The sequence below is a fragment of the Oryx dammah genome, unplaced genomic scaffold (genome assembly GCF_014754425.2).
Source record: "Oryx dammah isolate SB20612 unplaced genomic scaffold, SCBI_Odam_1.1 HiC_scaffold_5, whole genome shotgun sequence".
Lineage (NCBI taxonomy): Eukaryota > Metazoa > Chordata > Mammalia > Artiodactyla > Bovidae > Oryx > Oryx dammah.
This window is the reverse complement of record NW_024070189.1, coordinates 66,390,807-66,411,129: the sequence shown is the minus strand read 5'-3', so window position 1 is coordinate 66,411,129 and position 20,323 is coordinate 66,390,807. Positions and strand designations below refer to the sequence as shown.

General features: G+C 59.8%; 2 protein-coding genes across 6 annotated transcripts; one reads left to right on the top strand and one right to left on the bottom strand.

Moving 5' to 3' along the window:
- The first annotated feature begins 52 nt into the window (after nt 1-52).
- On the top strand, nt 53-9,358 carry GRIN3B (glutamate ionotropic receptor NMDA type subunit 3B). The gene is made up of 9 exons (XM_040240242.1): nt 53-478; nt 2,229-2,821; nt 3,279-4,311; nt 7,127-7,272; nt 7,357-7,472; nt 7,575-7,726; nt 8,326-8,490; nt 8,583-8,631; nt 8,781-9,358. The coding sequence occupies exons 1-9, from the start codon at nt 53-55 to the stop codon at nt 9,221-9,223; spliced, it is 3,123 nt and encodes a 1,040-aa protein (XP_040096176.1). The 3' UTR covers nt 9,224-9,358.
- On the bottom strand, nt 9,359-16,491 carry TMEM259 (transmembrane protein 259). 5 transcript variants are annotated; one of them, XM_040240247.1, is made up of 11 exons: nt 15,740-16,109; nt 12,628-12,903; nt 12,094-12,193; nt 11,872-11,982; nt 11,503-11,625; nt 11,317-11,417; nt 11,171-11,228; nt 11,000-11,083; nt 10,779-10,911; nt 10,607-10,706; nt 9,363-10,521 (listed from the first exon to the last, which is right to left on the bottom strand). In XM_040240247.1, the coding sequence occupies exons 1-11, from the start codon at nt 15,983-15,985 to the stop codon at nt 9,976-9,978; spliced, it is 1,878 nt and encodes a 625-aa protein (XP_040096181.1). In that variant the 5' UTR covers nt 15,986-16,109; the 3' UTR covers nt 9,363-9,975. The 5 variants fall into 5 exon arrangements, with proteins under 5 accessions (XP_040096179.1, XP_040096177.1, XP_040096178.1 ...); XM_040240245.1 differs by having other exon boundaries at nt 9,359-10,521; nt 10,607-10,911; nt 11,000-11,080; nt 15,740-16,491; XM_040240244.1 differs by having other exon boundaries at nt 9,361-10,521; nt 10,607-10,911; nt 15,740-16,491.
- Between the last annotated feature and the right edge of the window lie 3,832 nt (nt 16,492-20,323).

The following is a 20,323-nucleotide window of genomic DNA, read 5'->3' as shown; positions in this document are numbered from 1 at the left end:
CCCGGGATGCCACCCCCGGCTCCGCCCCGTGGAACCCGCCGGCAACTTTGGGATGGAGTTTGTGACGGCGCTGTGGCTCGGCCTGGCGCTGGTGCTGGGGCCGGGGCCCGCCGGGGGCCACCCGCACCCGTGCGGCGTCCTGGCGCGCCTGGGGGGCTCGGTGCGCCTGGGCGCCCTCCTGCCCCGCGCGCCCGCCGCCCGCGCCCGCGCCCGCGCCGCCCTAGCCCGGGCCTCCCTGGCGCCGCGGCTGCCCCACAACCTGAGCTTGGAGCTGGTAGCCGCCGCTACCCCCGCCCGCGACCCCGCCTCGCTAGCCCGCGGTCTGTGCCAGGTGTTGACGGCACCGGGAGTGGCGGCCCTGATCGCCTTCCCCGAGACGCGACCCGAGCTGCTGCAGCTGCACTTCCTGGCGTCGGCCACCGAGACCCCCGTGCTCAGCGTGCTGCGGCGGGAAGCGCGCGCGCCCCTTGGCTCCCCGGTACGCGCGGCGATCCGGGGCCGGATGGGAGAGGCCCCGGGAAGCTCCTGGGGCGTGGGGTCCGGGGGTCTGGAGACAGTCCTTGGGACGCACGGGACTCGGACTTCTGGACCGTAGATGGGCGGAGACTCGGAGTCCGGATGACAGAGGCCCTGGATCCCTGGACCACGGATGTCCCCGGGGCTCAGGGACCCGGAATGGGAGACGGGAGCCACGGGACGCAGGGACCTAGCGCCACGGACCTGCGGCTCGGGACCCCGCGGGACGCCTCGGGACTCCAGACGGCGGATCCCACAGGGCGTTTCCCTGGGCCTCGGAGGTGTAGACCCCCTGGGAGCGAGACTCCCTTGTAGGGTCCGGGGGCGCCTTCGGATCCCCACCCGGCGGGATCGCGAGGCTGGGATGGGGAAGCGGGTCTCCCTGCCCACTCTCCAGGGCAACAGTTTCAGAGGCTGAAGCTGGAGGCCTTTCTCCCGTCAGCATCCTCCCAGATCCTCGAGGCATCCTCGAGGCTAGGCCGCCCCCACCCGCCGCAGCCTCCTCAGATCCCCAGACACCAAAACGCTTGTCTTCCTCCGCCACTCCTCGACCTTGGAGTTCATTGTCTTATTTCCACCCCCAGACTGGAATTTGGGTCCGAATAAGTAGACAATGGGAAAGAGGAGAGAGGGTGACTGGCAGGGCTCTGGGAACCCCGTGGTGCCCCAGGGAGAGACCCCTCCTCTCAGGACCAGCTGGGAGGGGCCCAACACCTGGATGTGGGGTCTGGTAGGGGGCCTCCCAACCCACCTTGAAGCCCCCTCCAGGTCTTCCTTCTGAAGGCAAGGAGGCCCTAATCCTAGAGGAGGCCTGGGGTCTCTTTAACCCACCTCCACTCCGTTCCTGCCTCCTCCCAGTGGGAGAGATGCAGGACCCAAATCCAGGCCTGTGGGGCCCTCTGCAGCCAGATCCAGGAACTGCACCCCTGCAGTTGGACCTGTCAGGCTTTGGGGAGATAATGGCTTGCCCCCTCTTCCCCTTTCCCCCTCCTCGCCCACGCCAGGGACTGAGCAGAAGTCTCCAGCCTTTCTCCGGGCACTCAGCACCCTGTCCCCACCCAGACAACACCCTGTCCCCACCCAGACAACATCGTGCCTACCCTAGGTATCTGGTAAAGTTCTCATCCCACACTGAAAGCAAATCCAGGACTTTTGGGGTGCCCCGGGCACAAAGTGGGGCCCTTCAGTGCCTGGTTGGCCTGGGTAAGTCTGAATAGAGAGGGGGTATGGAGCTGGGTTTTGAAGGATGTGTAGCAGTTGGCTGACCTAGATGAGGAAAGGTCTTCCAGCTGGGGAATCCAAAAACTCTTGAGTGACTGAAGTCAAAAGAGCAGGCCCTGCAGCTCAAGGCAGGGCCAGGCTTTGTGCTGATGGCGATGGGGAGCCACAGAGGGGTATAGAGCAGAGGCTGGGCTGGGAGGAAGTAGACTCAAGGTCCTTTGAGTAGCTAGCGGCAGCCAGGGGACACAGCCTGTAGCACCTGTCAGGAGCAGGTGTTGTGCGCACGCCTGGCACTCCTGGGGGCACTAGCGGAGGGGGAGGGAAGGGGGGAAGGCCCTGGTCCCTGCAGCCATACTCCTGGGCTGCAATGAGGCCCACTCCCTACATCAGCTCAAGGTGATGTGTGTTTATTGGACATGTACAGATGGGGGTGGGAAGAGTATGGTGGGACTGTGAGGTCGCCAGTTCTAACTTGACCAACCCCTCTGCAGAACCCGTTCCACCTGCAGCTGGACTGGGCCAGCCCCCTTGAGACACTGCTGGATGTGCTGGTATCCGTGCTGCGGGCTCACACCTGGGAGGACGTCGGCCTGGTGCTCTGCCATGTACGTGACCCTGGCAGCCTGGTGGTCCTGTGGACAAGCCGGGCGGGCCGGGCCCCAAAGCTTGTGCTGGACCTGAGCCGGCTGGAGCTGGGCGATGCAGGGCTGAGCGCAAGCCTGGCACTCCTGGGGGCACCGGCCGGAGGGAAGGCCCTGGTCCCCGCAGCCATACTCCTGGGCTGCGATGTGGCCCGCTCCCAACAGGTGCTGCAGGCTGCACCCCCTGGTCCCCGCTGGCTGCTGGGCACGCCGCTGCCCCCTGAGGCCCTGCCCACTGAGGGCCTGCCACCTGGAGTGCTGGCGCTGGGCGAGGTGGCCCGGCCTCCGCTGGAGGCTGCCATCCAGGATGTGGTGGAACTAGTGGCCCGTGCACTGGACAGTGCTGCCCGCGTGCAGCCAGAGCGTGCCCTGCTTCCCGCCACAGTCAACTGCAGTGACCTACCGCCACCAGAGCCTGAGTCTTCGGGCCGCCTCTTGGCACGGTGAGCAGGGCCCCAGCTGTAGGAAGCCACCTCTGCCAGTGGGCCATGACAGGTGACAAGATCGAGTGTTTGCTGTGTGCCAGATGCTGTGTCCATCTTGCATGAAAGCAGAACCTAAGAAGGGGATTCTGCGGGGCTGGGGTGGGGGCTTTGGGAGAAGAGGGAAGGGAGGAGAAGGAATGAGTGAGACTGCTATAGTGAATCACCTTCCGATCGCCAGGGCCCTCGAGGGCGACAGCGCCCAGGAACCAGAAGGCCCCACTGGGCAGCAGCCCTTGGCTCAGGGCTGGGACATCGCCCTAGTCCCCAGGGTGAGGGTATGCCGCTTGGAATGGGTCATGGAATGTGGGGCTCAATAGAGCCTCCAGTGGCCCCGAGTGTGTCTGAGCCACAAGGCCACAGGTCTCACCTCAGGGGAGGGATCCCTCTGCCCTGACGCCATCCCCACCCCCACCAGGTTCCTGGCCAACACATCCTTCTGGGGCCGCACGGGGCCGGTGTGGGTAACCAGCTCCTCACAGGTGCACATCTCCCGGCGCTTCTGCCTGTGGGGCCTCCGCCGGGACCTGAGGGGCGCCCCGGCCTGGGCCACACTGGGTCACTGGCGGGATGGGCGGCTGGAGTTGGAGGCGTGGGGTGCGGCCGAGCAGCCCCCACCCCTGCCCGGAGCCCAGGCGCGGCCCAAGCTGCGGGTGGTGACGCTGGTGGAGCATCCGTTTGTGTTCGCCCGCCAGCCAGACGAAGATGGGCGGTGCCCGGCAGGGCAACTGTGCCTGGCCCCTGGCACCAACGATTCGGCCACTCTGGACACACTCTTTGCCGCACTGGCCGACGGCTCGGCGCCCCGCGCGCTGCGCAGGTGCTGCTACGGTTACTGCATCGACCTGCTGGAGCGCCTGGCGGAGGACACACCCTTCGACTTCGAGCTCTACATCGTGGGCGACGGCAAGTACGGCGCGCTGCGCGACGGCCGCTGGACCGGCCTGGTGGGCGACCTGCTGGCCGGCCGGGCGCACATGGCCGTCACCAGCTTCAGCATCAATTCGGCCCGCTCACAGGTGGTGGACTTCACCAGCCCTTTCTTCTCCACCAGCCTGGGCATCATGGTGCGTGCACACGACACGGCGTCGCCCATTGGCGCCTTCATGTGGCCGCTGCACTGGTCCATGTGGCTGGGCGTCTTCGCTGCGCTGCACCTGACCGCACTCTTCCTCACCCTCTACGAGTGGCGCAGCCCCTTCGGCCTAACGCCCCGCGGCCGCAACCGGGACACCGTGTTCTCCTACTCCTCTGCCCTCAACCTCTGCTATGCCATCCTCTTTGGACGCACGGTATCCAGCAAGACGCCCAAGTGCCCAACGGGCCGCCTCCTCATGAACCTGTGGGCCATCTTCTGCCTGCTCGTGCTGTCCAGCTACACGGCCAACCTGGCTGCCGTCATGGTCGGGGACAAGACTTTCGAGGAGCTGTCTGGGATCCACGACCCCAAGGTGGGCAACTGCAGGGGGTTTGTGGTCAGAGCTGAGAAGTCTAATACCCCCACCTCTATCCTCACCTCTGAGAGGGCAGCTGTTCCTTCTCTCAAACTCATACTGAGCCCAGCCCCAAGCCGGGACAACATAGGCAAGAGTGCTGGTGAGAACTGAAAGAGAAGCAAAAAGGATGGTGTGTGAGGTGGTGGTAAAGTTCCAGGCAGGGCAGGGACATCCATGGTAGTCCAGTGGCTAAGACTCCATGCTCCCAATGCAGGGGGCCTGGGTTTCATCGGTGGTTGGGGAACTAGATCTCATATGCCACAACTAAGATCCAGCGCAGCCCCCCAAAAAAGGCCCATGGAGGAAAATTAGAGTTGGGGACACAGGGCATGATGGAGAGGAAGATTTCTCCAGTGGGGGTCAGGAATGACACCTGAGGTGCTTGGTATCAGGGAGGAATGTGGTAAGCAGTGGCAACCTGTGCAAAGGCCTTGGGGCAGGACTGTGCTTGATGTATTGGAGGAGCAGCGAGGAAGCCTTGTGTCTGGAGCAGAGGGGTTGAGGAGGATAGAGGGAGGAGGGGAGGGCAGGAAGGGGACAGGGCAGGGCCTGCAGGTGTGGGAGGATGTGGCCCTTGAAAATAGCTTGGCTTAGAATTTTCACTGGGAGTCCTAGAGGACTGTGGGCAGAGCAGGGCATGCCCTGGCCTACATATTTTTCTCTTTTAATGAAAAAATTTTAATATTCTGGAACAAGAATAACCATGAATGAAACCACTGCCCAGCTCTAAAATAACTGCTGGCCAGTTTCATTCACGCACCAACTCCAGTCACTGAATTATCCTAGAGCAAGACCCAGGCCTCCTGTCATTTCATTATGAATATTGGGGAAATTTAAACATCAGGGACCCATTTTCTCAGTTGTCTTCCCCCTACCCCGCCACAGTTTGTTTGAATCTGGATCCAAAATGCACAGACATCGATGAAGGCAGAAACCTCTTAGTTATCAAATCAAACTTAGATCCACTCACTGGTGGGCAGTGAAACCATTCTATTGACATGGGGTCACGGCGAAGGAAACCACAGGGTTTATCGCAGATGCCAAGCAAGGAGTCCAGGCAGCTAGTGCTTAAGACCCGAACTCCTAGGTGGCCCTCAGGGAAAAGTGGTTTTCATTTGTTTGTTTGTTAATATTGGGGAAAAAGACTTTAAAGACAGGGTGAAGGAGGGGGGCTTCAGGGTGTGTGTGATCAGGTGGTTGACATTCTTCTGACTGGCTGGTGGTGAGGCACTCAGGAGTCAACATCATTAACCCTCTGGTTCTAATCAGCCTAGGGCCTCTGTGCTTATGGGCAGCATGGTTAACTTCTACCACCTGGGGGCGGGGGGAAACAGCTGAAAGGACCTGGCTCAGGATTTTTGGGTTTTTTTGGTCACACTGCATGGCATATGGGCTGTTAGTTCCCTGACCAGGGACTGAACCCATGTTCCTTGCAGTAGAAGTGCAGAATCTTACCACTGGACCACCGAGGATCCGCAGGCTCTCGATATTTGCTATAGCACCTGAGAAGAAATTAAAAGTCCTTTGTTTTAATGACTAAACAAACTATTTTTGTCTTGACTCTTTTCCTTTGTTTCTGCATTTTGTCACTTCTTTGATTTATTCTTTTGAAATCAGGGAAGGCCTAGGAGGCTATTTCCTATAGACAAAAGGCAGGTAGAGGACAAGGGGGTGGTCTGTCCTGAGAAGGCCCCAGAGGGTCATTTTGACACTCCTTTTTCACTAGTGATTTGTTTGTTGAAGTTGTTTTGTGTTTTGCCCCAGAGTATCTCCCAGTGTTTGGATCTGGCTGATTTTGTCTCTCAGTGGTGTTTAGCCTCTTCTGTCCACCCCGTATCCAGGGCTTCCCAGTTAGCGATAATGGTAAAGAACCCACCTGCCAATCCAGAAGACATATTAGGAGACATGGGTTTGATCCCTGGGTCAGGAAGATTCTCTGCTGGAGACAATGGCAATCCACTCCAGTATTCTTGCCTAAAGAATCCCATGAACAGAGGAGCAGTGGCAGGCTATACAGTCCATAGGGTCACAAAGAGTTGGATACGATGGAAGCGACTTAGCACACAAGCTGCCCGCCCAATCCACCACCACGCTAGTGTCCTCTGTAAACCATTTTAAGGAGATCTAGATGGGCCAGCCACTCTCCACATGTGGCTACTTTTTAAATTGATTTAATTGAAAGCATGCAACAGCCATTTGAGAACAGCACAGTTGTAGAGCGTTTTCTTCCACAGAAAATTCTGGACAGTCCTGCTTACCTCAGGTCCAGCTTTTTGGAGGTTCATAGTCCCACCAAGGAGGCCCCGGTCAGTGTGGCCTCAGTTCAGTTCAATTCAGTCACTCAGTCCTGTCAGACTCTTTGCGACCCCATGGATTGCAGCACAACAGGCTTCCCTGTCCATCACCAACTCCTGGAGCTTGCTCAAACTCATGTTCAACGAGTCAGTGATGCCATCCAACCATCTCATCTGTTGTCCCCTTCTCCTCCTGCCTTCAATTTTTCCCAGCATCAGGGTCTTTTCCAAGGAGTCAGTTCTTTGCATCAGGTGGCCAAACTATTGGAGTTTCAGCTTCAGCCTATGTCCTTCCAATGAATATTCAGGACTGATTTCGTTTAGGATTGACTGGTTGGATCTCCTTGCTGTCCAAGGGACTCAACTCCAACGCCACACAGTTCAAAAGCATCAATTCTTCGGCGAAAGCGGGGCGTGAGGGCGGAGTGGGGGCAGGGGTCGAGGCCCTTCTGTGCTGATTGGGCGCTGGCCCGCAGCTGCACCACCCGTCTCAGGGCTTCCGTTTCGGCACGGTGTGGGAGAGCAGCGCCGAGGCCTACATCAAGAAAAGCTTCCCGGAGATGTACTCGCACGTGCGGCGCCATAGCGCACCTACCACTCCCCACGGAGTCGCTATGCTCACGTGAGGGGGGCGCGCGGGGCGGGGCGCGGGGCGGGGCCACGCGGGCGGGCGGGGATGCTCACCCTGCCCCCATGCCCTCCGCAGGAGCGACCCCCCCAAGCTCAACGCCTTCATCATGGACAAGTCCCTCCTGGACTATGAGGTATCCATCGACGCCGACTGCAGGCTGCTGACCGTGGGCAAGCCCTTCGTCATTGAGGGTGAGGAGTCCACAGAACCAGTGATCTGCGGGCTCCAGGAGGGTTCCGCTCCTCTGGGTCTGTGTCCAGCCTGGTCCCAACCCAATGCCTGGCCTCCCCCAGGCTATGGTATCGGACTCCCCAGAAATTCACCGCTCACCTCCAACCTGTCCGAGTTCATCAGCCGCTACAAGTCCTCCGGCTTCATCGACTTACTGCACGACAAGTGGTACAAGATGGTGCCTTGTGGGAAGCGGGTCTTCGCGGTGACGGAGGTGCGGCAGGTCCCCGCACGTGGGGTGGGGGTCGGCGTGGGGGAGCCCCCGAACCTGCGTGGTCCTTCACCAGGGTAGGGAACCTCTGCTCGTTCCCAAGACCAGTGTGTTTGCCTGCTTTTGTGCATTCTATTCATCCTACAAAACCCCAGCTCTAGTGCCCTCTTGTCCATGAAACCTCTGAAAATGTAGCCCCAGGCCCTTCTCTCTGGCCCAACCTCTGTCCCCAGGCCCTTCCAAGGTCCGGGCTCCCCGGGGGTCTGCTATGACCCAGAGGGACTATGTGCCTGTTGCTGCTGCTGCTGCTGAGTCGTTTCAGTCATGTTCGACTCTGTGCAACCCCATAGACGGCAGCCCACTAGGCTCCCCTGTCCCTGGGATTCTCCAGGCAAGAACACTGAAGTGGGTTGCCATTTCCTTCTCCAATGCATGAAAGTGAAAAGTGAAAGTGAAGTCGCTCAGTCGTGTCCAACTCTTCGAGACCCCATGGACTGCAGCCTACCAAGCTCCTCTGCCCATGGGATTTTCCAGGCAAGAGTACTGGAGTGGGGTGCCATTGCCTTCTCCAATGGCACCCAACTCCAGCATCCTGCCCACAGACCCTGCAGATGGGCATCTACCACTTCTCTGGACTCTTCGTGCTGCTCTGTCTGGGTCTGGGTAGTGCTCTGCTCAGCTCCCTGGGTGAGCACGTCTTCTACCACCTGGTGCTGCCACGCATCCGAAGGGGCAACAAGCTACAGTACTGGCTGCACACGAGTCAGGTGAGGAGCTGCCAACCCAGTGGGTGGTGGGGCGGGAGGGGTACTCGGGGGGAGGCCCTGTCTTCCCACTGAGCTGAATCCTTGGCTCCTAGAGAATTCATCGCGCCCTCAACACAGAGCTGCCAGAGGGGCAGGAAGAGGCAGAGTCGAGGTAAGGGGCTTGGGGGGCGGTTCTGCACCCCAGCAACTCCCACACCTGCCCTCCGACTGTCGCCTGGGTCCACACCTTCCACTGGCGGCCTCCTCAGGAACTCTGACCCTAAAGGGCAGATGGGGACTGTGGGTAGGACATGGCTGCCCAGCCCATCCATCTCCTAGGGGTCTCGAGGAGTCGAAGAACACACAGGCTACCCCCACGGGCCCAGGGGGCTGGACACGGGGGCGCCCCGCCTCAGTGAGGGAGCGTCTGAGGGAGCGTCGAGTGCGTTTCCTGCTGGAGCATACTGTGGTTTCTGCCTCCCCCGACACGGACGTCCCAGATGCAGACGTGGCCGGGGCCGTGCCACCTGAGGCCCCCGTCTGTTCCAATGGCCCGCCTGCCGAGCTGCCGTCTGGCGCCCCACTCCCCGGGGAGCTGGAGGAGCTGGAGCAGCGCATTGCGGACGCGCAGGAGAAGCTCCGCCAGGCACTGCTGCGTCGCAGGGCGCTCCTGGCCCAGCTTGAGGACAGCACCTGTGAGCTGCCGTGCACATGGCTCCTGGCCTGCGAGGAAGCACTGGAGGTGGCCTCCTGAAGTGGGATCCAGCCCTTCTCCACCTACTGCACCTGCTCCGAGGGGGGGGCCACCCGTCCATAGGGTGGAACCTCCCTTCCAGAAAGTCTCCCTAGGCTCCCCCCACCCCACCCCCCAACACACAGACGCTGGCTGGACGCTGTCAACAGTTTATTCTATATACAAACACCATTTTGTACACTGCAATTAAATAAGAGTGGAATGAGCGCTCTTCTGCATTCCTCACAGAGTGATTGGGTTGGGTCACCGGCCATCTCCCCACCCACAGCAGGGCGGAACCCCGGATCCCCTGGCTGCCTTAGATGTTGGCGCCTATGCGCCATCGAGGCCGAGCTCCACCTTCCCGGGCCCCCAGCCCGGGCATGTAGGGTGGCCGTGGAAAGGCACTGGGCATGACAGAGCACCAGCTAAGCCAGCCCCACCCGATGCTTTGCTCCGGGGCAGCTTGCTCTAGACCTTTCACCACCCTTTCAGAACCTTCCATGGAGCCCCCACCCCTTCTATCCTGGTTCACAGGCTGGTCTTGATTTACTAGCTGAGGAGACCCACCAGGGACAGGCTGTAGGCTGGCCCCATGCCCTGGGGGAGACACACCTGCCTCCCAGCAAACCTGATGGACCCCAAACCACCCAAGGCAGGCTGAGCATTCCCAGAGCCACTGGGGACAGTCTCCCTGACCCCCGAGGGCTCCAGCCAGGTCACACCCAGCTGGCTTGGACAGCCAGGGATAGAGGCAGTCAGCTGCCCAGGGCTCAGGAGCCGACCTCCGAGGGCATGTCCACTAGATCGGTGGACGCAGGGCTGGGCCTGCCCCCCCCGGTGGTCTGAGGGACTGCATCAGACCCTGGAGAGTTGCTTGTAGGGGCACTGTCCTGGGGGCCCCGTAGGAGGCCCCCACTGGGGCTCAGGGGGCTGCCTGGCCGCCGGTCCAGGAGAGAGGCGCTCAGGCCAGACAGGAAGGAGGCGTCTGTGATGATGGCAGCCGTCTCTGCCATCCAACCCAGGTCACCACTGGCTGCTGCAGCCACTGAGGCCGCTGCAGCCACCAGGGAGCTAGGTGCCTCAGCCACGGGCCCAGGGACCCCCCCAGCACCTGGTAAGCCAGGGCCCAGGGCAGGGGACTGGCTAGCAGCGTCGGGGGTGATAGGTGGGATGCCTCCATTATTGTTCAGGTCATCCGGCAAGGCCGTGGGGGTTCCGGGGCCCAGTGGTGGTGTCTGCAGCAGCATCTCCTGGACACGGATCTGCTGCAGGATGGCGGGTAGTTCGTAGTGGTGGAAGAAGTAGATCATGGAATGCTGGGGGGGTAGGCACCGGGTCAGGCGAGGGACCCCCAACAGGCTGGACCCTTGGGCCACCAGTCGCAAGGAAAGCCCACCTCACCTGGATGAAGAGCCAGGAGGTGACGAGTGCCAGGCTGCTGTACTGCCCGTTGAAGCGGTAGTGATAAGCATAGAAGGCAAAGTGGTACAGGTAGAAGAACCTGCAAGGGGAACAATGAGGTGCTGCCCACCCAGCTGCCTCCACCCCAGACCACACGGCCCCTGGTGCCCACCGAAGCCAGTGCCGCTTGCTGGTGTTGGTGTGGCAGCAGATGGCGTCATACTGGTCAGCCAGCCACACGATGAGGATGATGTAGAAGGCCGTGGTGGTATCGTTGAAGAACTCAGACATGATTGCCTCCATTCCTGGTGGGGGGAGACAGGAGCCCCCAGTTGAGGTGGGTAGCCAGCATGCCAGGGAAGGGGGCAGGGTGTGGGGGCGCAGGGTCCTCACCCACGAGGGCCAGGATGACGGTCAGCAGGGGCGCTGCGGGGAAGGCGATGGCCATGTTCATCTCCAGCATCTGCAGCAGGTCCACTGCGGGAGAGGGCACCGGGCGGGCAGACCGGGTGAGGCGCCCGGAAGTGGGGAGGGGCAGGGGAGATGGCCAGAGGGGATACTCACCAATGAAGACGAAGATCTGGTGGTGGGAGTAGCGCAGCAACATGGACACACTCAGGGTCTGCAAGTGGGCCACCGTGAGGCCTTGGATGGCTGCCCCGATCCTCCAGCCCCACCCCGCCCCGCCCCACCCTGCTTGAGGCACTCACAAAGATGACCATGATGACGAAGGCAGCCAGGTAGGACGTGCGGGCCATCCACATGCTCACAAAGCGGTAGTGCTCCCCAGACACCACATTCCTCAGGAAGCCTGCATGAGGGGTGGAGTGGAAGAGGCAGTGAGCAAGCGCCCCAGCCCAAGCTCCACCTAAGCAGGCCCCGCCTTCACCCCGCACCTTTGTTTTCCTCGTTCTCTGCCAGGCCCTTCACACTGGACATGAGGATGTCATCATAGCCCAGGAACTCGGCCAGCAGCAGGCGGCTGAAGCGGTCACCAAAGCACTGGTCCCGAGTGGGATCTGTGGGTGGGACCGGGACAGCGATGTTAGTCCAGAGACACAGAACTCCACTGCCCAGCGGAGCTGTGACTGATAGGTGTGGAGGAATGGAGCCCTGGGAAGTTTCCTGCAATTGGGCAGCTAGGGCAACCCTGAGACCTTGGACACAAGTGCTTCCGGGTCACCCCTCCCCAAGGAAAATACCCAAGATTGAGGAGGAAGGAGGTCCCTCCCCTGGGCCTTGCTCTGCTCGGCAGGGGCACTCACCCAGTGTGACCACCATGACGGGGATGCTGAGCCGCTGGCGCGTGGCCTGCGACAACCTCAGGAAGCCGTACTCCAGCGAGTACTCCACGATGTACTCGTCTTGGGGCCAGGCTGCATGCAGGGACGGCTGGTCAGCAAAGGAGCCCTCTCCTGGGAGGTCTGGGGGGACTGTACCACACCCCCACCTCCATCACTGGACGTAGCCCCAGGGAGTGGTGGTACCTTTTGGGGGCGTCTCAGGGAATGGGAACTCCTGGCTGTCATTTAAGGCCTCGGGGCCACCTGGTGGCTTGAACACCTTGGGCTCGATGTCCAGCTCAAACTGCACAGTGGGAAGCAGAGGTCAGCAGGCCCTTGGTACCTAAGGCTTGGCCTGAAGGTCTCTGCCCCTCTCCAACGAAGGAGATGTATCCCGACCCATAGAAGCCCTAACCCCAACACTGAGCTCCGAGATTTCCGGGTGAGGGTCTGAGGGACAGGATCAGTGACAAGGGGCCTCCTGCTGGGTCTGTACCAACACTCCACCCACACCCACCTCTGGCCACCTGAGCACAGCCCTCCCTCTAGGCTCCCCATCCTGTGGGCAGCCACAGCACCAAGGATAGCCAGAACCACCTCAGAGCTCTGAGCCCGAAGCCTGCTTCTCAGCCTGACTGCCCTCAGCACCCTAGAACCAGGCCTTCAGTAAACAGCTGGGAAACGGCCCAGTAGGTCAGGAGTGTCCCCTGCAGCCCTGACCACGGCCCGGCTGCTCACCTTGATGGAGCTGTTCCCGAACATGTCCATGGTCAGCTCCTCCTCCTCGTCCTCCTCTAGCTCCAGGCCATCTGGCTCCACAGCCAGGCCGGGGAAGCTGCCATGGCCACCATCGCAGAACTGCAGGAACACGGGCGCGCGGCTCGAGTTGTGCTGCACCTCTACCCGCAGGATGCCCTCACGGGGCCACTTGTCACGCACGTGCTCCAGGCAGTTGATAGGTGAGCGGGAGAAGACGATGTGGATGTAGGCCAGAACAAAGAGCACGAACAGGGCCTGCAGAGCAGGGAGCGGTCAGCGGGGAGCTGCCTGGGACCCGCCCCCCGAGATGAGGACCCGTCCCAGTACATGCCCCCACAGCTGTAGAGCCTCTCACAGGCCAGCCTGCACCAGGGCCAGAGATGTGGCCACAGGCTCATGTCCCTGGGAATCCCAAGCACCTCTCCACAACGTGTATGGGGACCTGTGAGCTGACGACGGGAGTCAGGAAAGAGTGGGGCCTACGGTGGCAGCAGGCTGCAGTCAGAGCTGACCCATAGCCCCAGCTGTTCTCTGGGCCCCAGTGTCCAGCAGGAGCCATGTCCAGGACACCGTTCACCCTCGGCCATAAGGACAACACTGCACCACATGCCAAGACGTCACAGAAAGCGCTGACATGCAGGTGGCACGATGCCAGGGGCTGCCTGAGCTTGCCCCTGCAAGGCACGTGCCTGCCATCATCTCCAGATTGCAGACAGGAAACCAAGGCAGAGGCCACACAGCCAGGAGGGGGTGGAGCCAGGAGTTAAACCTGGAGGAAACAGCAGGCAGGGTAGCTAGGTTCTGAGAGGGGCATATGGATAGATGGGGGACCCGTGACCTCAGAGTGGCCAAGTCCCCACTGTCACCCTGGAGTCCCTTCCAGCGCCCCTCACAGCCCCCCTACCATGAACTGAAACCCCAGGTACGGTCCATCACCCTGATCAATTGGGTGGGTGCCTAGAGACGGGCCAAGACTCTCGCCCCACTGGACAAGGCCTGCCCCGAGCTGGACCTGGTTCCCCACAGCATCCGTCGAAAAAGCTGGCAAACAGCGGCCTAAGACCCTATCGGCAGACACAGCCGGCGGCCCCGCCCACCCGGCGGCCCCACCCCCTTATCCCTCTCAGCATTTCAGGAATCCATCCAAGACCTTTTCTGTCCTCTGCCTGGCAGCTGGCCTGGCCATATCACAGGCCCTGGGTACTCTAGCCCCCAACCTCTGGTACTGAACACTCCACCTCACTGGCCACGCTGTCCCGCCAGCTTCAGGGCCTTTGCACATGCCATCCCTGCACCCACCTCCTTCCTCCCAGCCTGAGGTCATCTGCTCTGACTTGGACCCTGCCCTGGTAGCTGCTGCCTCTTCCCCCTTCCTCCTGGTCAGCCACTCATCTCAGACTGGCACAAGGTGCCAGGGGGCACGTGGTGGCAGGGAGCAAGGTGGGGTGGAACCAGCTCTGCAGGTGGGAGCAGAACAGGTGCCATAGGAAGAGGCGACCAAGTGAGGTGGGGAAGGGAACTTGATCTCCAACAAGAGTCCAGAAGCTAGGCAGCTGGAAAGCAAAGAAGGGAGCTTTCTGGAACTCAGGCAGCCTCAGAGATTGGCCAACTCAGCCTTCACTTTGCAAAGGAGGGAAACCAAAAGCACCAGGGGTCAGGGAGGGACCTGAGAATTGAGGGGGGCCTTCTGGCCGCAGCCCCGCGGAGAGAAAAGATGTAGGGAGCTAAGGGTGGTCTGATCCCATGGGCCCCCACACCAGAGACACAGCCTGGATGTGCAGCCTGTCTGCGCAGTCGGCCCAATCCCTGACTTGCTCCTTGGTCCCAATTGGGAAGCAAGCGGAAGGACAAAGCCAAGGCCTCAGGCTGGACTCTCAGGAAGGCTGAGCTCCGTGGGGGCCCACCTCACACAGGGCACTCACTCCCTCGGGTGACACGGGCTACTCCTGAGGGTGCAGGGAGGCCAGGGCTTCCTTCCAGGAAGCAACCACACCCACACCCGGCCTTCTGCCCACTCTCAAGCTGCTCATGGCTCCCACGCACCAGGTAAGGGAAGCCCTACTGAGGAACCCTCCAGAGTCCAGGCCCCCGGGGAGGACACCTGCTGCCGCTCAGGAACTGGGAGGCTCAGTGGGGACCCACTCCCAGGTCTGTAGGACAGCCCTGCACGCGCCCCTGCTACCCAACCCCAAAGAGCTGCCGGCTTCCAACCTCGCTGGCCCGTGCCCCACCTGCCTCAGACCCCTTTCTGTGGACAAGGAATTCAAGCTCCCTCCTAAGTCGGCAACCATGGTCCCAGCCCCCACCCAGGGGGCCCCCCAGGACAGGACACAAACAAGAACAGCCATTTCTCCATTTCCTCAGACCCGCCAGACAGCCGGGGTCCGGCACCCAGCGGCTCCCTCCCTGAGTAAGACCCCTCCTTGGAGGGACCCGCGCCGGCCCTCCAGGAACCGCCGAACCGCCCGCCGAGGCACCGCTGGCTGGGGCTCTACCAGGAACCCTGGTGACGTGACCTCGGCCTGGTCACCTTCCCCCAGAAAGGGTAGAATCTGAGTTGGAGCAGAAGGGCTCCAGGAGGCTCGCCCCAAGAAAAAGGGGGAGAGAAAAGTGGGGAGCAGCTTCCGGTGCAGGTGGGCGGTCCGGGGGTGTGTCCAAAGAGGCGGCAGTGGCGGTAGGGCCCGGAATCCCGTTCGCGGCGAGATCAGGCTCGGTAGAGGGGACGAGGTCATCCCGGGATGAGGATCCCAGGCGACAGGGTCGAGGGTCGCGGGACTGGGCTATGGTCTCCCGAGGTGGGGACGCCGGGAAAGGCGAGGCCAGCGGTGGGGTGCGGCCTGGAGGAGCTGGGAGTGAGTTCCTGGAATCGGGATCAGGGGCCACTAACTCGGGGAGGTTCGGGCCTCGCCGGGTGGAAGTTTCTGGGAAGGGTGGCGGGGGTGGCAGGCTTAAGGGAAGGGTCACAACCGGCCCCGCCGGGTCTATGCCTCCGGGAGGAAGGGGCACGTTGCCCCGGGCGGAGTCAGAGGTCGAAACTCAGGGGTGGGGGGGAGGTCCATCCGCTGGGGTTAAGGGTCGGGGCTGCGGTCACCTTGAGCAACACGAAAAACTCGAAGAGTCGACGGAAGGCGGGCGGGAAGAGGCGCGAGTAGGTGACAGCCATCTTGAAGAAGAGCGCGTGGAAAAGCCGGTCGCGCACGTTGATGAGAGGATTGGGGTTGAGGTTGGGGGTGCGAGGCCCGCGCGCGGGGGCCGGGCCGCCGCCGCCGCCACCACCACCACCGCCACCGCCGTTGGGCCCAGGCCCCGGGGCCCCGGGTGCCGCGTGCTCCGACATGCCGCCCAGCGTAGCACCCTAACGGCCCGCGGCTCCCCGAGGGCGCCTCCTGGCCGCCATCGGCAGTCTTTGCCGCCGCCGCGCTGCTCACGGCCGCCGGGCCGCCGCCGCCATCTTCCGCCTCCGCACCCCAGCTGACGCCAGCGAGCCGCCGCGAAGGCTAGAGCGGCCTCCTTGCGCTCGCGGAGCACACTGGGAAGCCGGCGGCCGGCCCGCGGTTGCTCCGCCTTCTGGAGTCTCAGCCGGCTCGCGAGCGCCGAGAGGCGGGGCTGCGTCTGGCTCGGGTCTTTTGCATATTGCCCCTACTAGCCTCCACCGCTGCAACTCGAGCGTCAAAATTAATCAGTATCTGAGGCGTTTAGAAGTGATAAAATATATTGAAAGGAAATACGACTGTTGGAGCTGTTTTCTACTTTGGACTCTAGAAAACTATACTGAAAATGGGCTCACAGTAGAGTGTTCTGGCTGAAAAATTATTTGATTTGCGGTCTTTAAATTACGTCCCCAGAAAACTTGTGCGGAATTCTTTAGGCCGGGGCCGCTGTTCCCCTAAGCAGACTAACCTGATGCGCCGTGACGTCATAAAGGCCCATGCCGTGGCAGGGCCTAGCTTAAGTACCACCTCCCCATTCTGTAGATCAGCCTTGGGATTTCTATGGAAGGAATGATGCTAAAGCTGAAACTCCAGTACTTTGGCCACCTCATGCGAAGAGCTGACTCATTGGGAAAGACTCTGATGCTGGGAGGGGTTGGGGGCAGGAGGAGAAGGGGACGACAGAGGATGAGATGGCTGGATGGCATCACTGAGTCAATGGACGTGAGTCTGAGTGAACTCCGGGAGCTGGTGATGCACACACAGGGAGGCCTGGCATGCTGCGATTCATGGGGTCGCAAAGAGTCGGACATGACTGAGTGACTGAACTGAACTAAACTGAACCCCCATCTCGCGGAGGTCGGTGACTGGGAGGACTAACGGACCTCTCTCCCTCTCTCTGCTTTTGGTGGCGGTCCGGGGGATTTTAGGGCTCCAGAAGAGGCTAAGTGAACTGCTTTTGCCCAACCTTCCAGCCTTCGGTCCGTTCCCGACTTTTGATTGTTCATTCGCTCATTCGTGTTTGACTCTGCAACCTCATGGACTGCAGCACGCCAGGCTTCCCTCTCCTTCACAATCTCCAGAAATTTGCTCAAACTCGTGTCACTGAGTCGGTGATGCCATCCAACCGTCTCATCCTGACTAGGTTTTCCTTTTGAGAACGCGGGCCGCTCAGCACCACCCATCTCTCTCCGGCTCTTAGGGCGCCAGACCCGCCGTTCCAGTCTTTCCAGGACGGCTGAGCGGACAGCCCTTTGTCAACTAAAGCGGGATCGCAAATGGTCTATACTTGACCATGCCCTCCTTGTTGACTGCCACCAATTGCCTGCCTGAGATGTCCCAGACCTGGGAGCCCACATATGGACTACAGACATGCTCATTCGTTCATCTTTGAAAAGCCTGGGCGCCTTCTAGCAGCCATGGTAGTAACAGAATCCAACATTCACTAAGCACCTACTGTATGCCAGGTACAGTACTTCTACCCCGTGCTCCAAAGCAAGAACGGGTGGGCTGCAGCAGGGAGCATGGAAGAGCAGGAGGAGCCAGAGGCTGGGTGTGGGAGAGGACACCTGAGTACAGACGTTGGGGAAGGACACCCAGGGAACATTAAGAAGGGACAGTCAGGGCCTCTGAGAAACCAGGGTGTGAGGTAGGCATGGTGGGGAAGACACTTTTCAGCTGTTCTAGAGCCTCAGAGAACTTACCAGACCTACCTGCCTGGCTTCATAATCCAGGGAGCCTCACTTCCTTGAGGTGGACAGGAAGCTAAGGTCATCTCATCTCTTCCTCTTTCATAGAGAATGCCTTGTATGGGGGCCTAGCATACAGTGGCTGCTCAACCAATGCACATTCTTGATATTGTTACAGGTCACCCCCAGATCATTTACTGGTCACAAAAGGAGAACACAAACTCCTCTTTTATAATGGCGAGGCCAGTCGATATACCCTTGACCTGGGGAGAAAACCCAGCCACTCAGTGGGGGTGAGTGGGGGTGCTGTGGGTCCCTGAAATGTGCAGTGAGGTCTAATGCGTTAGCCATATGTGACTCCTAAGTTCTGGAAATGTGGCCAGTGCAGCTGAGGAATGGGATTTTAAACTTTTTTTTTATTGAGGTAATTTGTATTGAAGTAGGGCCGTGTGGCAAGCGACTTCTGTACCGGCAATTCCCGTCTAGCACTCACTTCCACGTTAGAGAGACACTCGACCCAGGGGAGCAAATGAAAGTTACTGTCACAAAAAAGGAAAATGGGGAGAAACAGTTCTACGGAGAAGGGCCAGGCTCCGCACTTCCGGGGACAGTCGGAGACTTTATTTTACTTTATTTTATTCTTTTTTAATTGTAGGATAACTGTTTTATAATGTTGTGGTGGTTTCTGCTGTTTTTTGGTTTGGGTTCATCTTCTGCTGGGGACTTCAGGAGATGGCTGGATCTCACAGAACGCTGTGAGTGTCAGTTGGGACCTGTCTGGGATGTGTGAGTGGCACTGGGGCTGGGAACCCTGGTTACGGCTTACTGAGAAGGTTCTAGAAGGCAGACAGTGAACAAGCCAGGTGGAGTTTCAGGTAGAGAGCACCGCGGGAGCAAAGGTTCTGAGGCAAGCCTGTGGCTGATTATTGGAGGCAGAGCAGGGAGAAGCCCCATGCCTCTGGAACACAGTGAGCTAGGGAGACCTGGGGACCTGGAGGACACCTTTGTTGAGGGGTGATAGGGAGCCTGGCGGATTGTGAGCAAGGGAGATGCTGACCTGAGTTAGCAGGCTTGTCATTTTACTGTAACTATCATTGTTTTCTTGTTACTGCATCATTTGGCACATAGGACCCCCGGGGTCTTATGAAAAGCCCAGAAGGCCCTCACCGCACCTGCAGCCCCTGTGCCCACCTACCCAGACCCTGGGGCCCAGCACCCAAGGCTGAGGCTCCAGGGTTTCCTACAACTCCAAGTCCTCCAGCCGTGGCCCCCATCCCACAGTACCTGAATCTGTCCCCAGTGAGTCTGCATCACTCCACAGCCCTCCTTACCCCCACAGTGTCCCCAGGGTCAGTCCTGGACAGAGAGATGGGCGCCAGCATTCAAGGCTGTAGGGCAACTGCAGAGGCCCCAGGCCTCTTGGCCAGGTTCCGAGGCTGAGCCAAAATTCCTGAGATTTTGACATGCCCTTATCTCAGCTGACTGGGAATTTGAACCCAGGTGGGGCCCACTGAGGTTGTAAGATTACACAGAACCACATAGTTCTGTAAGCCTCAGGTCCTGGGGGAGTTTCTCAAATTATAATATTCTAAGCTTTTGGAACCTCAGGGTTTTGAATTCTCAGATATCTGATCTGAATTTCTGGGTTTCAGGAGGCTAAGAATATAGTGTGTTCTCAGTCATTCAGTTGTGTCTGACTCCTTGCTATCCCATGGGCTATAGCCTACCAGGCTGGCTCGAGCCTCCTTCCCACTACTACCAGCCCCCACAGTGCCCTGGTCCTGCAAGAATCAGGAATCTGCAAGGAGTCTACCAGTACAGCCCCCACCCAAACAACTCCCCACCTAGACACTGAGAAACCACCCTGTTCCCATACTCAGCCGCACTGTCTGGTTGACCACTGGTCCCTATTTCACAGATAATGAAACTGAGACCCAGATGGGAAGGGACTCACCCAAGACCACCCAGCTAGGACTTGAGCCCTGAAGAAAGGAGCCTTCACATAGAATAAGAGATGCATAGTCAGGGAAAGAGTCAATAGACATCGAGAAGGTGGGGTACTGGGGAGGGGTGTTCCTGGGAAGGGCAGGGTGAGTAATCTCTAAGCCCTCACAGATCACTTGCCAAATATTTCAAACTCTTACTTATGCTTCAAAACCCCACTTCCCATGCCCTTTCTTACATGCCTCTTTCTTTTACCCCGTCAGGGGAGCACCCACTCCCTCCTGGGGTTCCTCCACCCCAGACACCTCTCTCTATCCTGTACCTGCTCACATGGGGCGGCCGTTTCTATGCCAGAGTCTGTCTTCCCAGGGATGGGCAGGGCCAGAGCCAGGAGGGAGCCAGTATAGCCTAGCAAGAGTCATTGAGCTTTTGATGAAGAAGTAAATAGTTGTGTGAATGAATGTTACTGAAAAAGTGAAATTTATCCCTTTATTAATTTATTGATTTATCTGTACAAGCAGGCAGCATGTATTGAGTGCCAAGTGTGTGCCTGGCTTAGTTCCCTTGGCGTCCTCAACTCTACCCCCAAGACATCTCCTGATTTCAACTCTC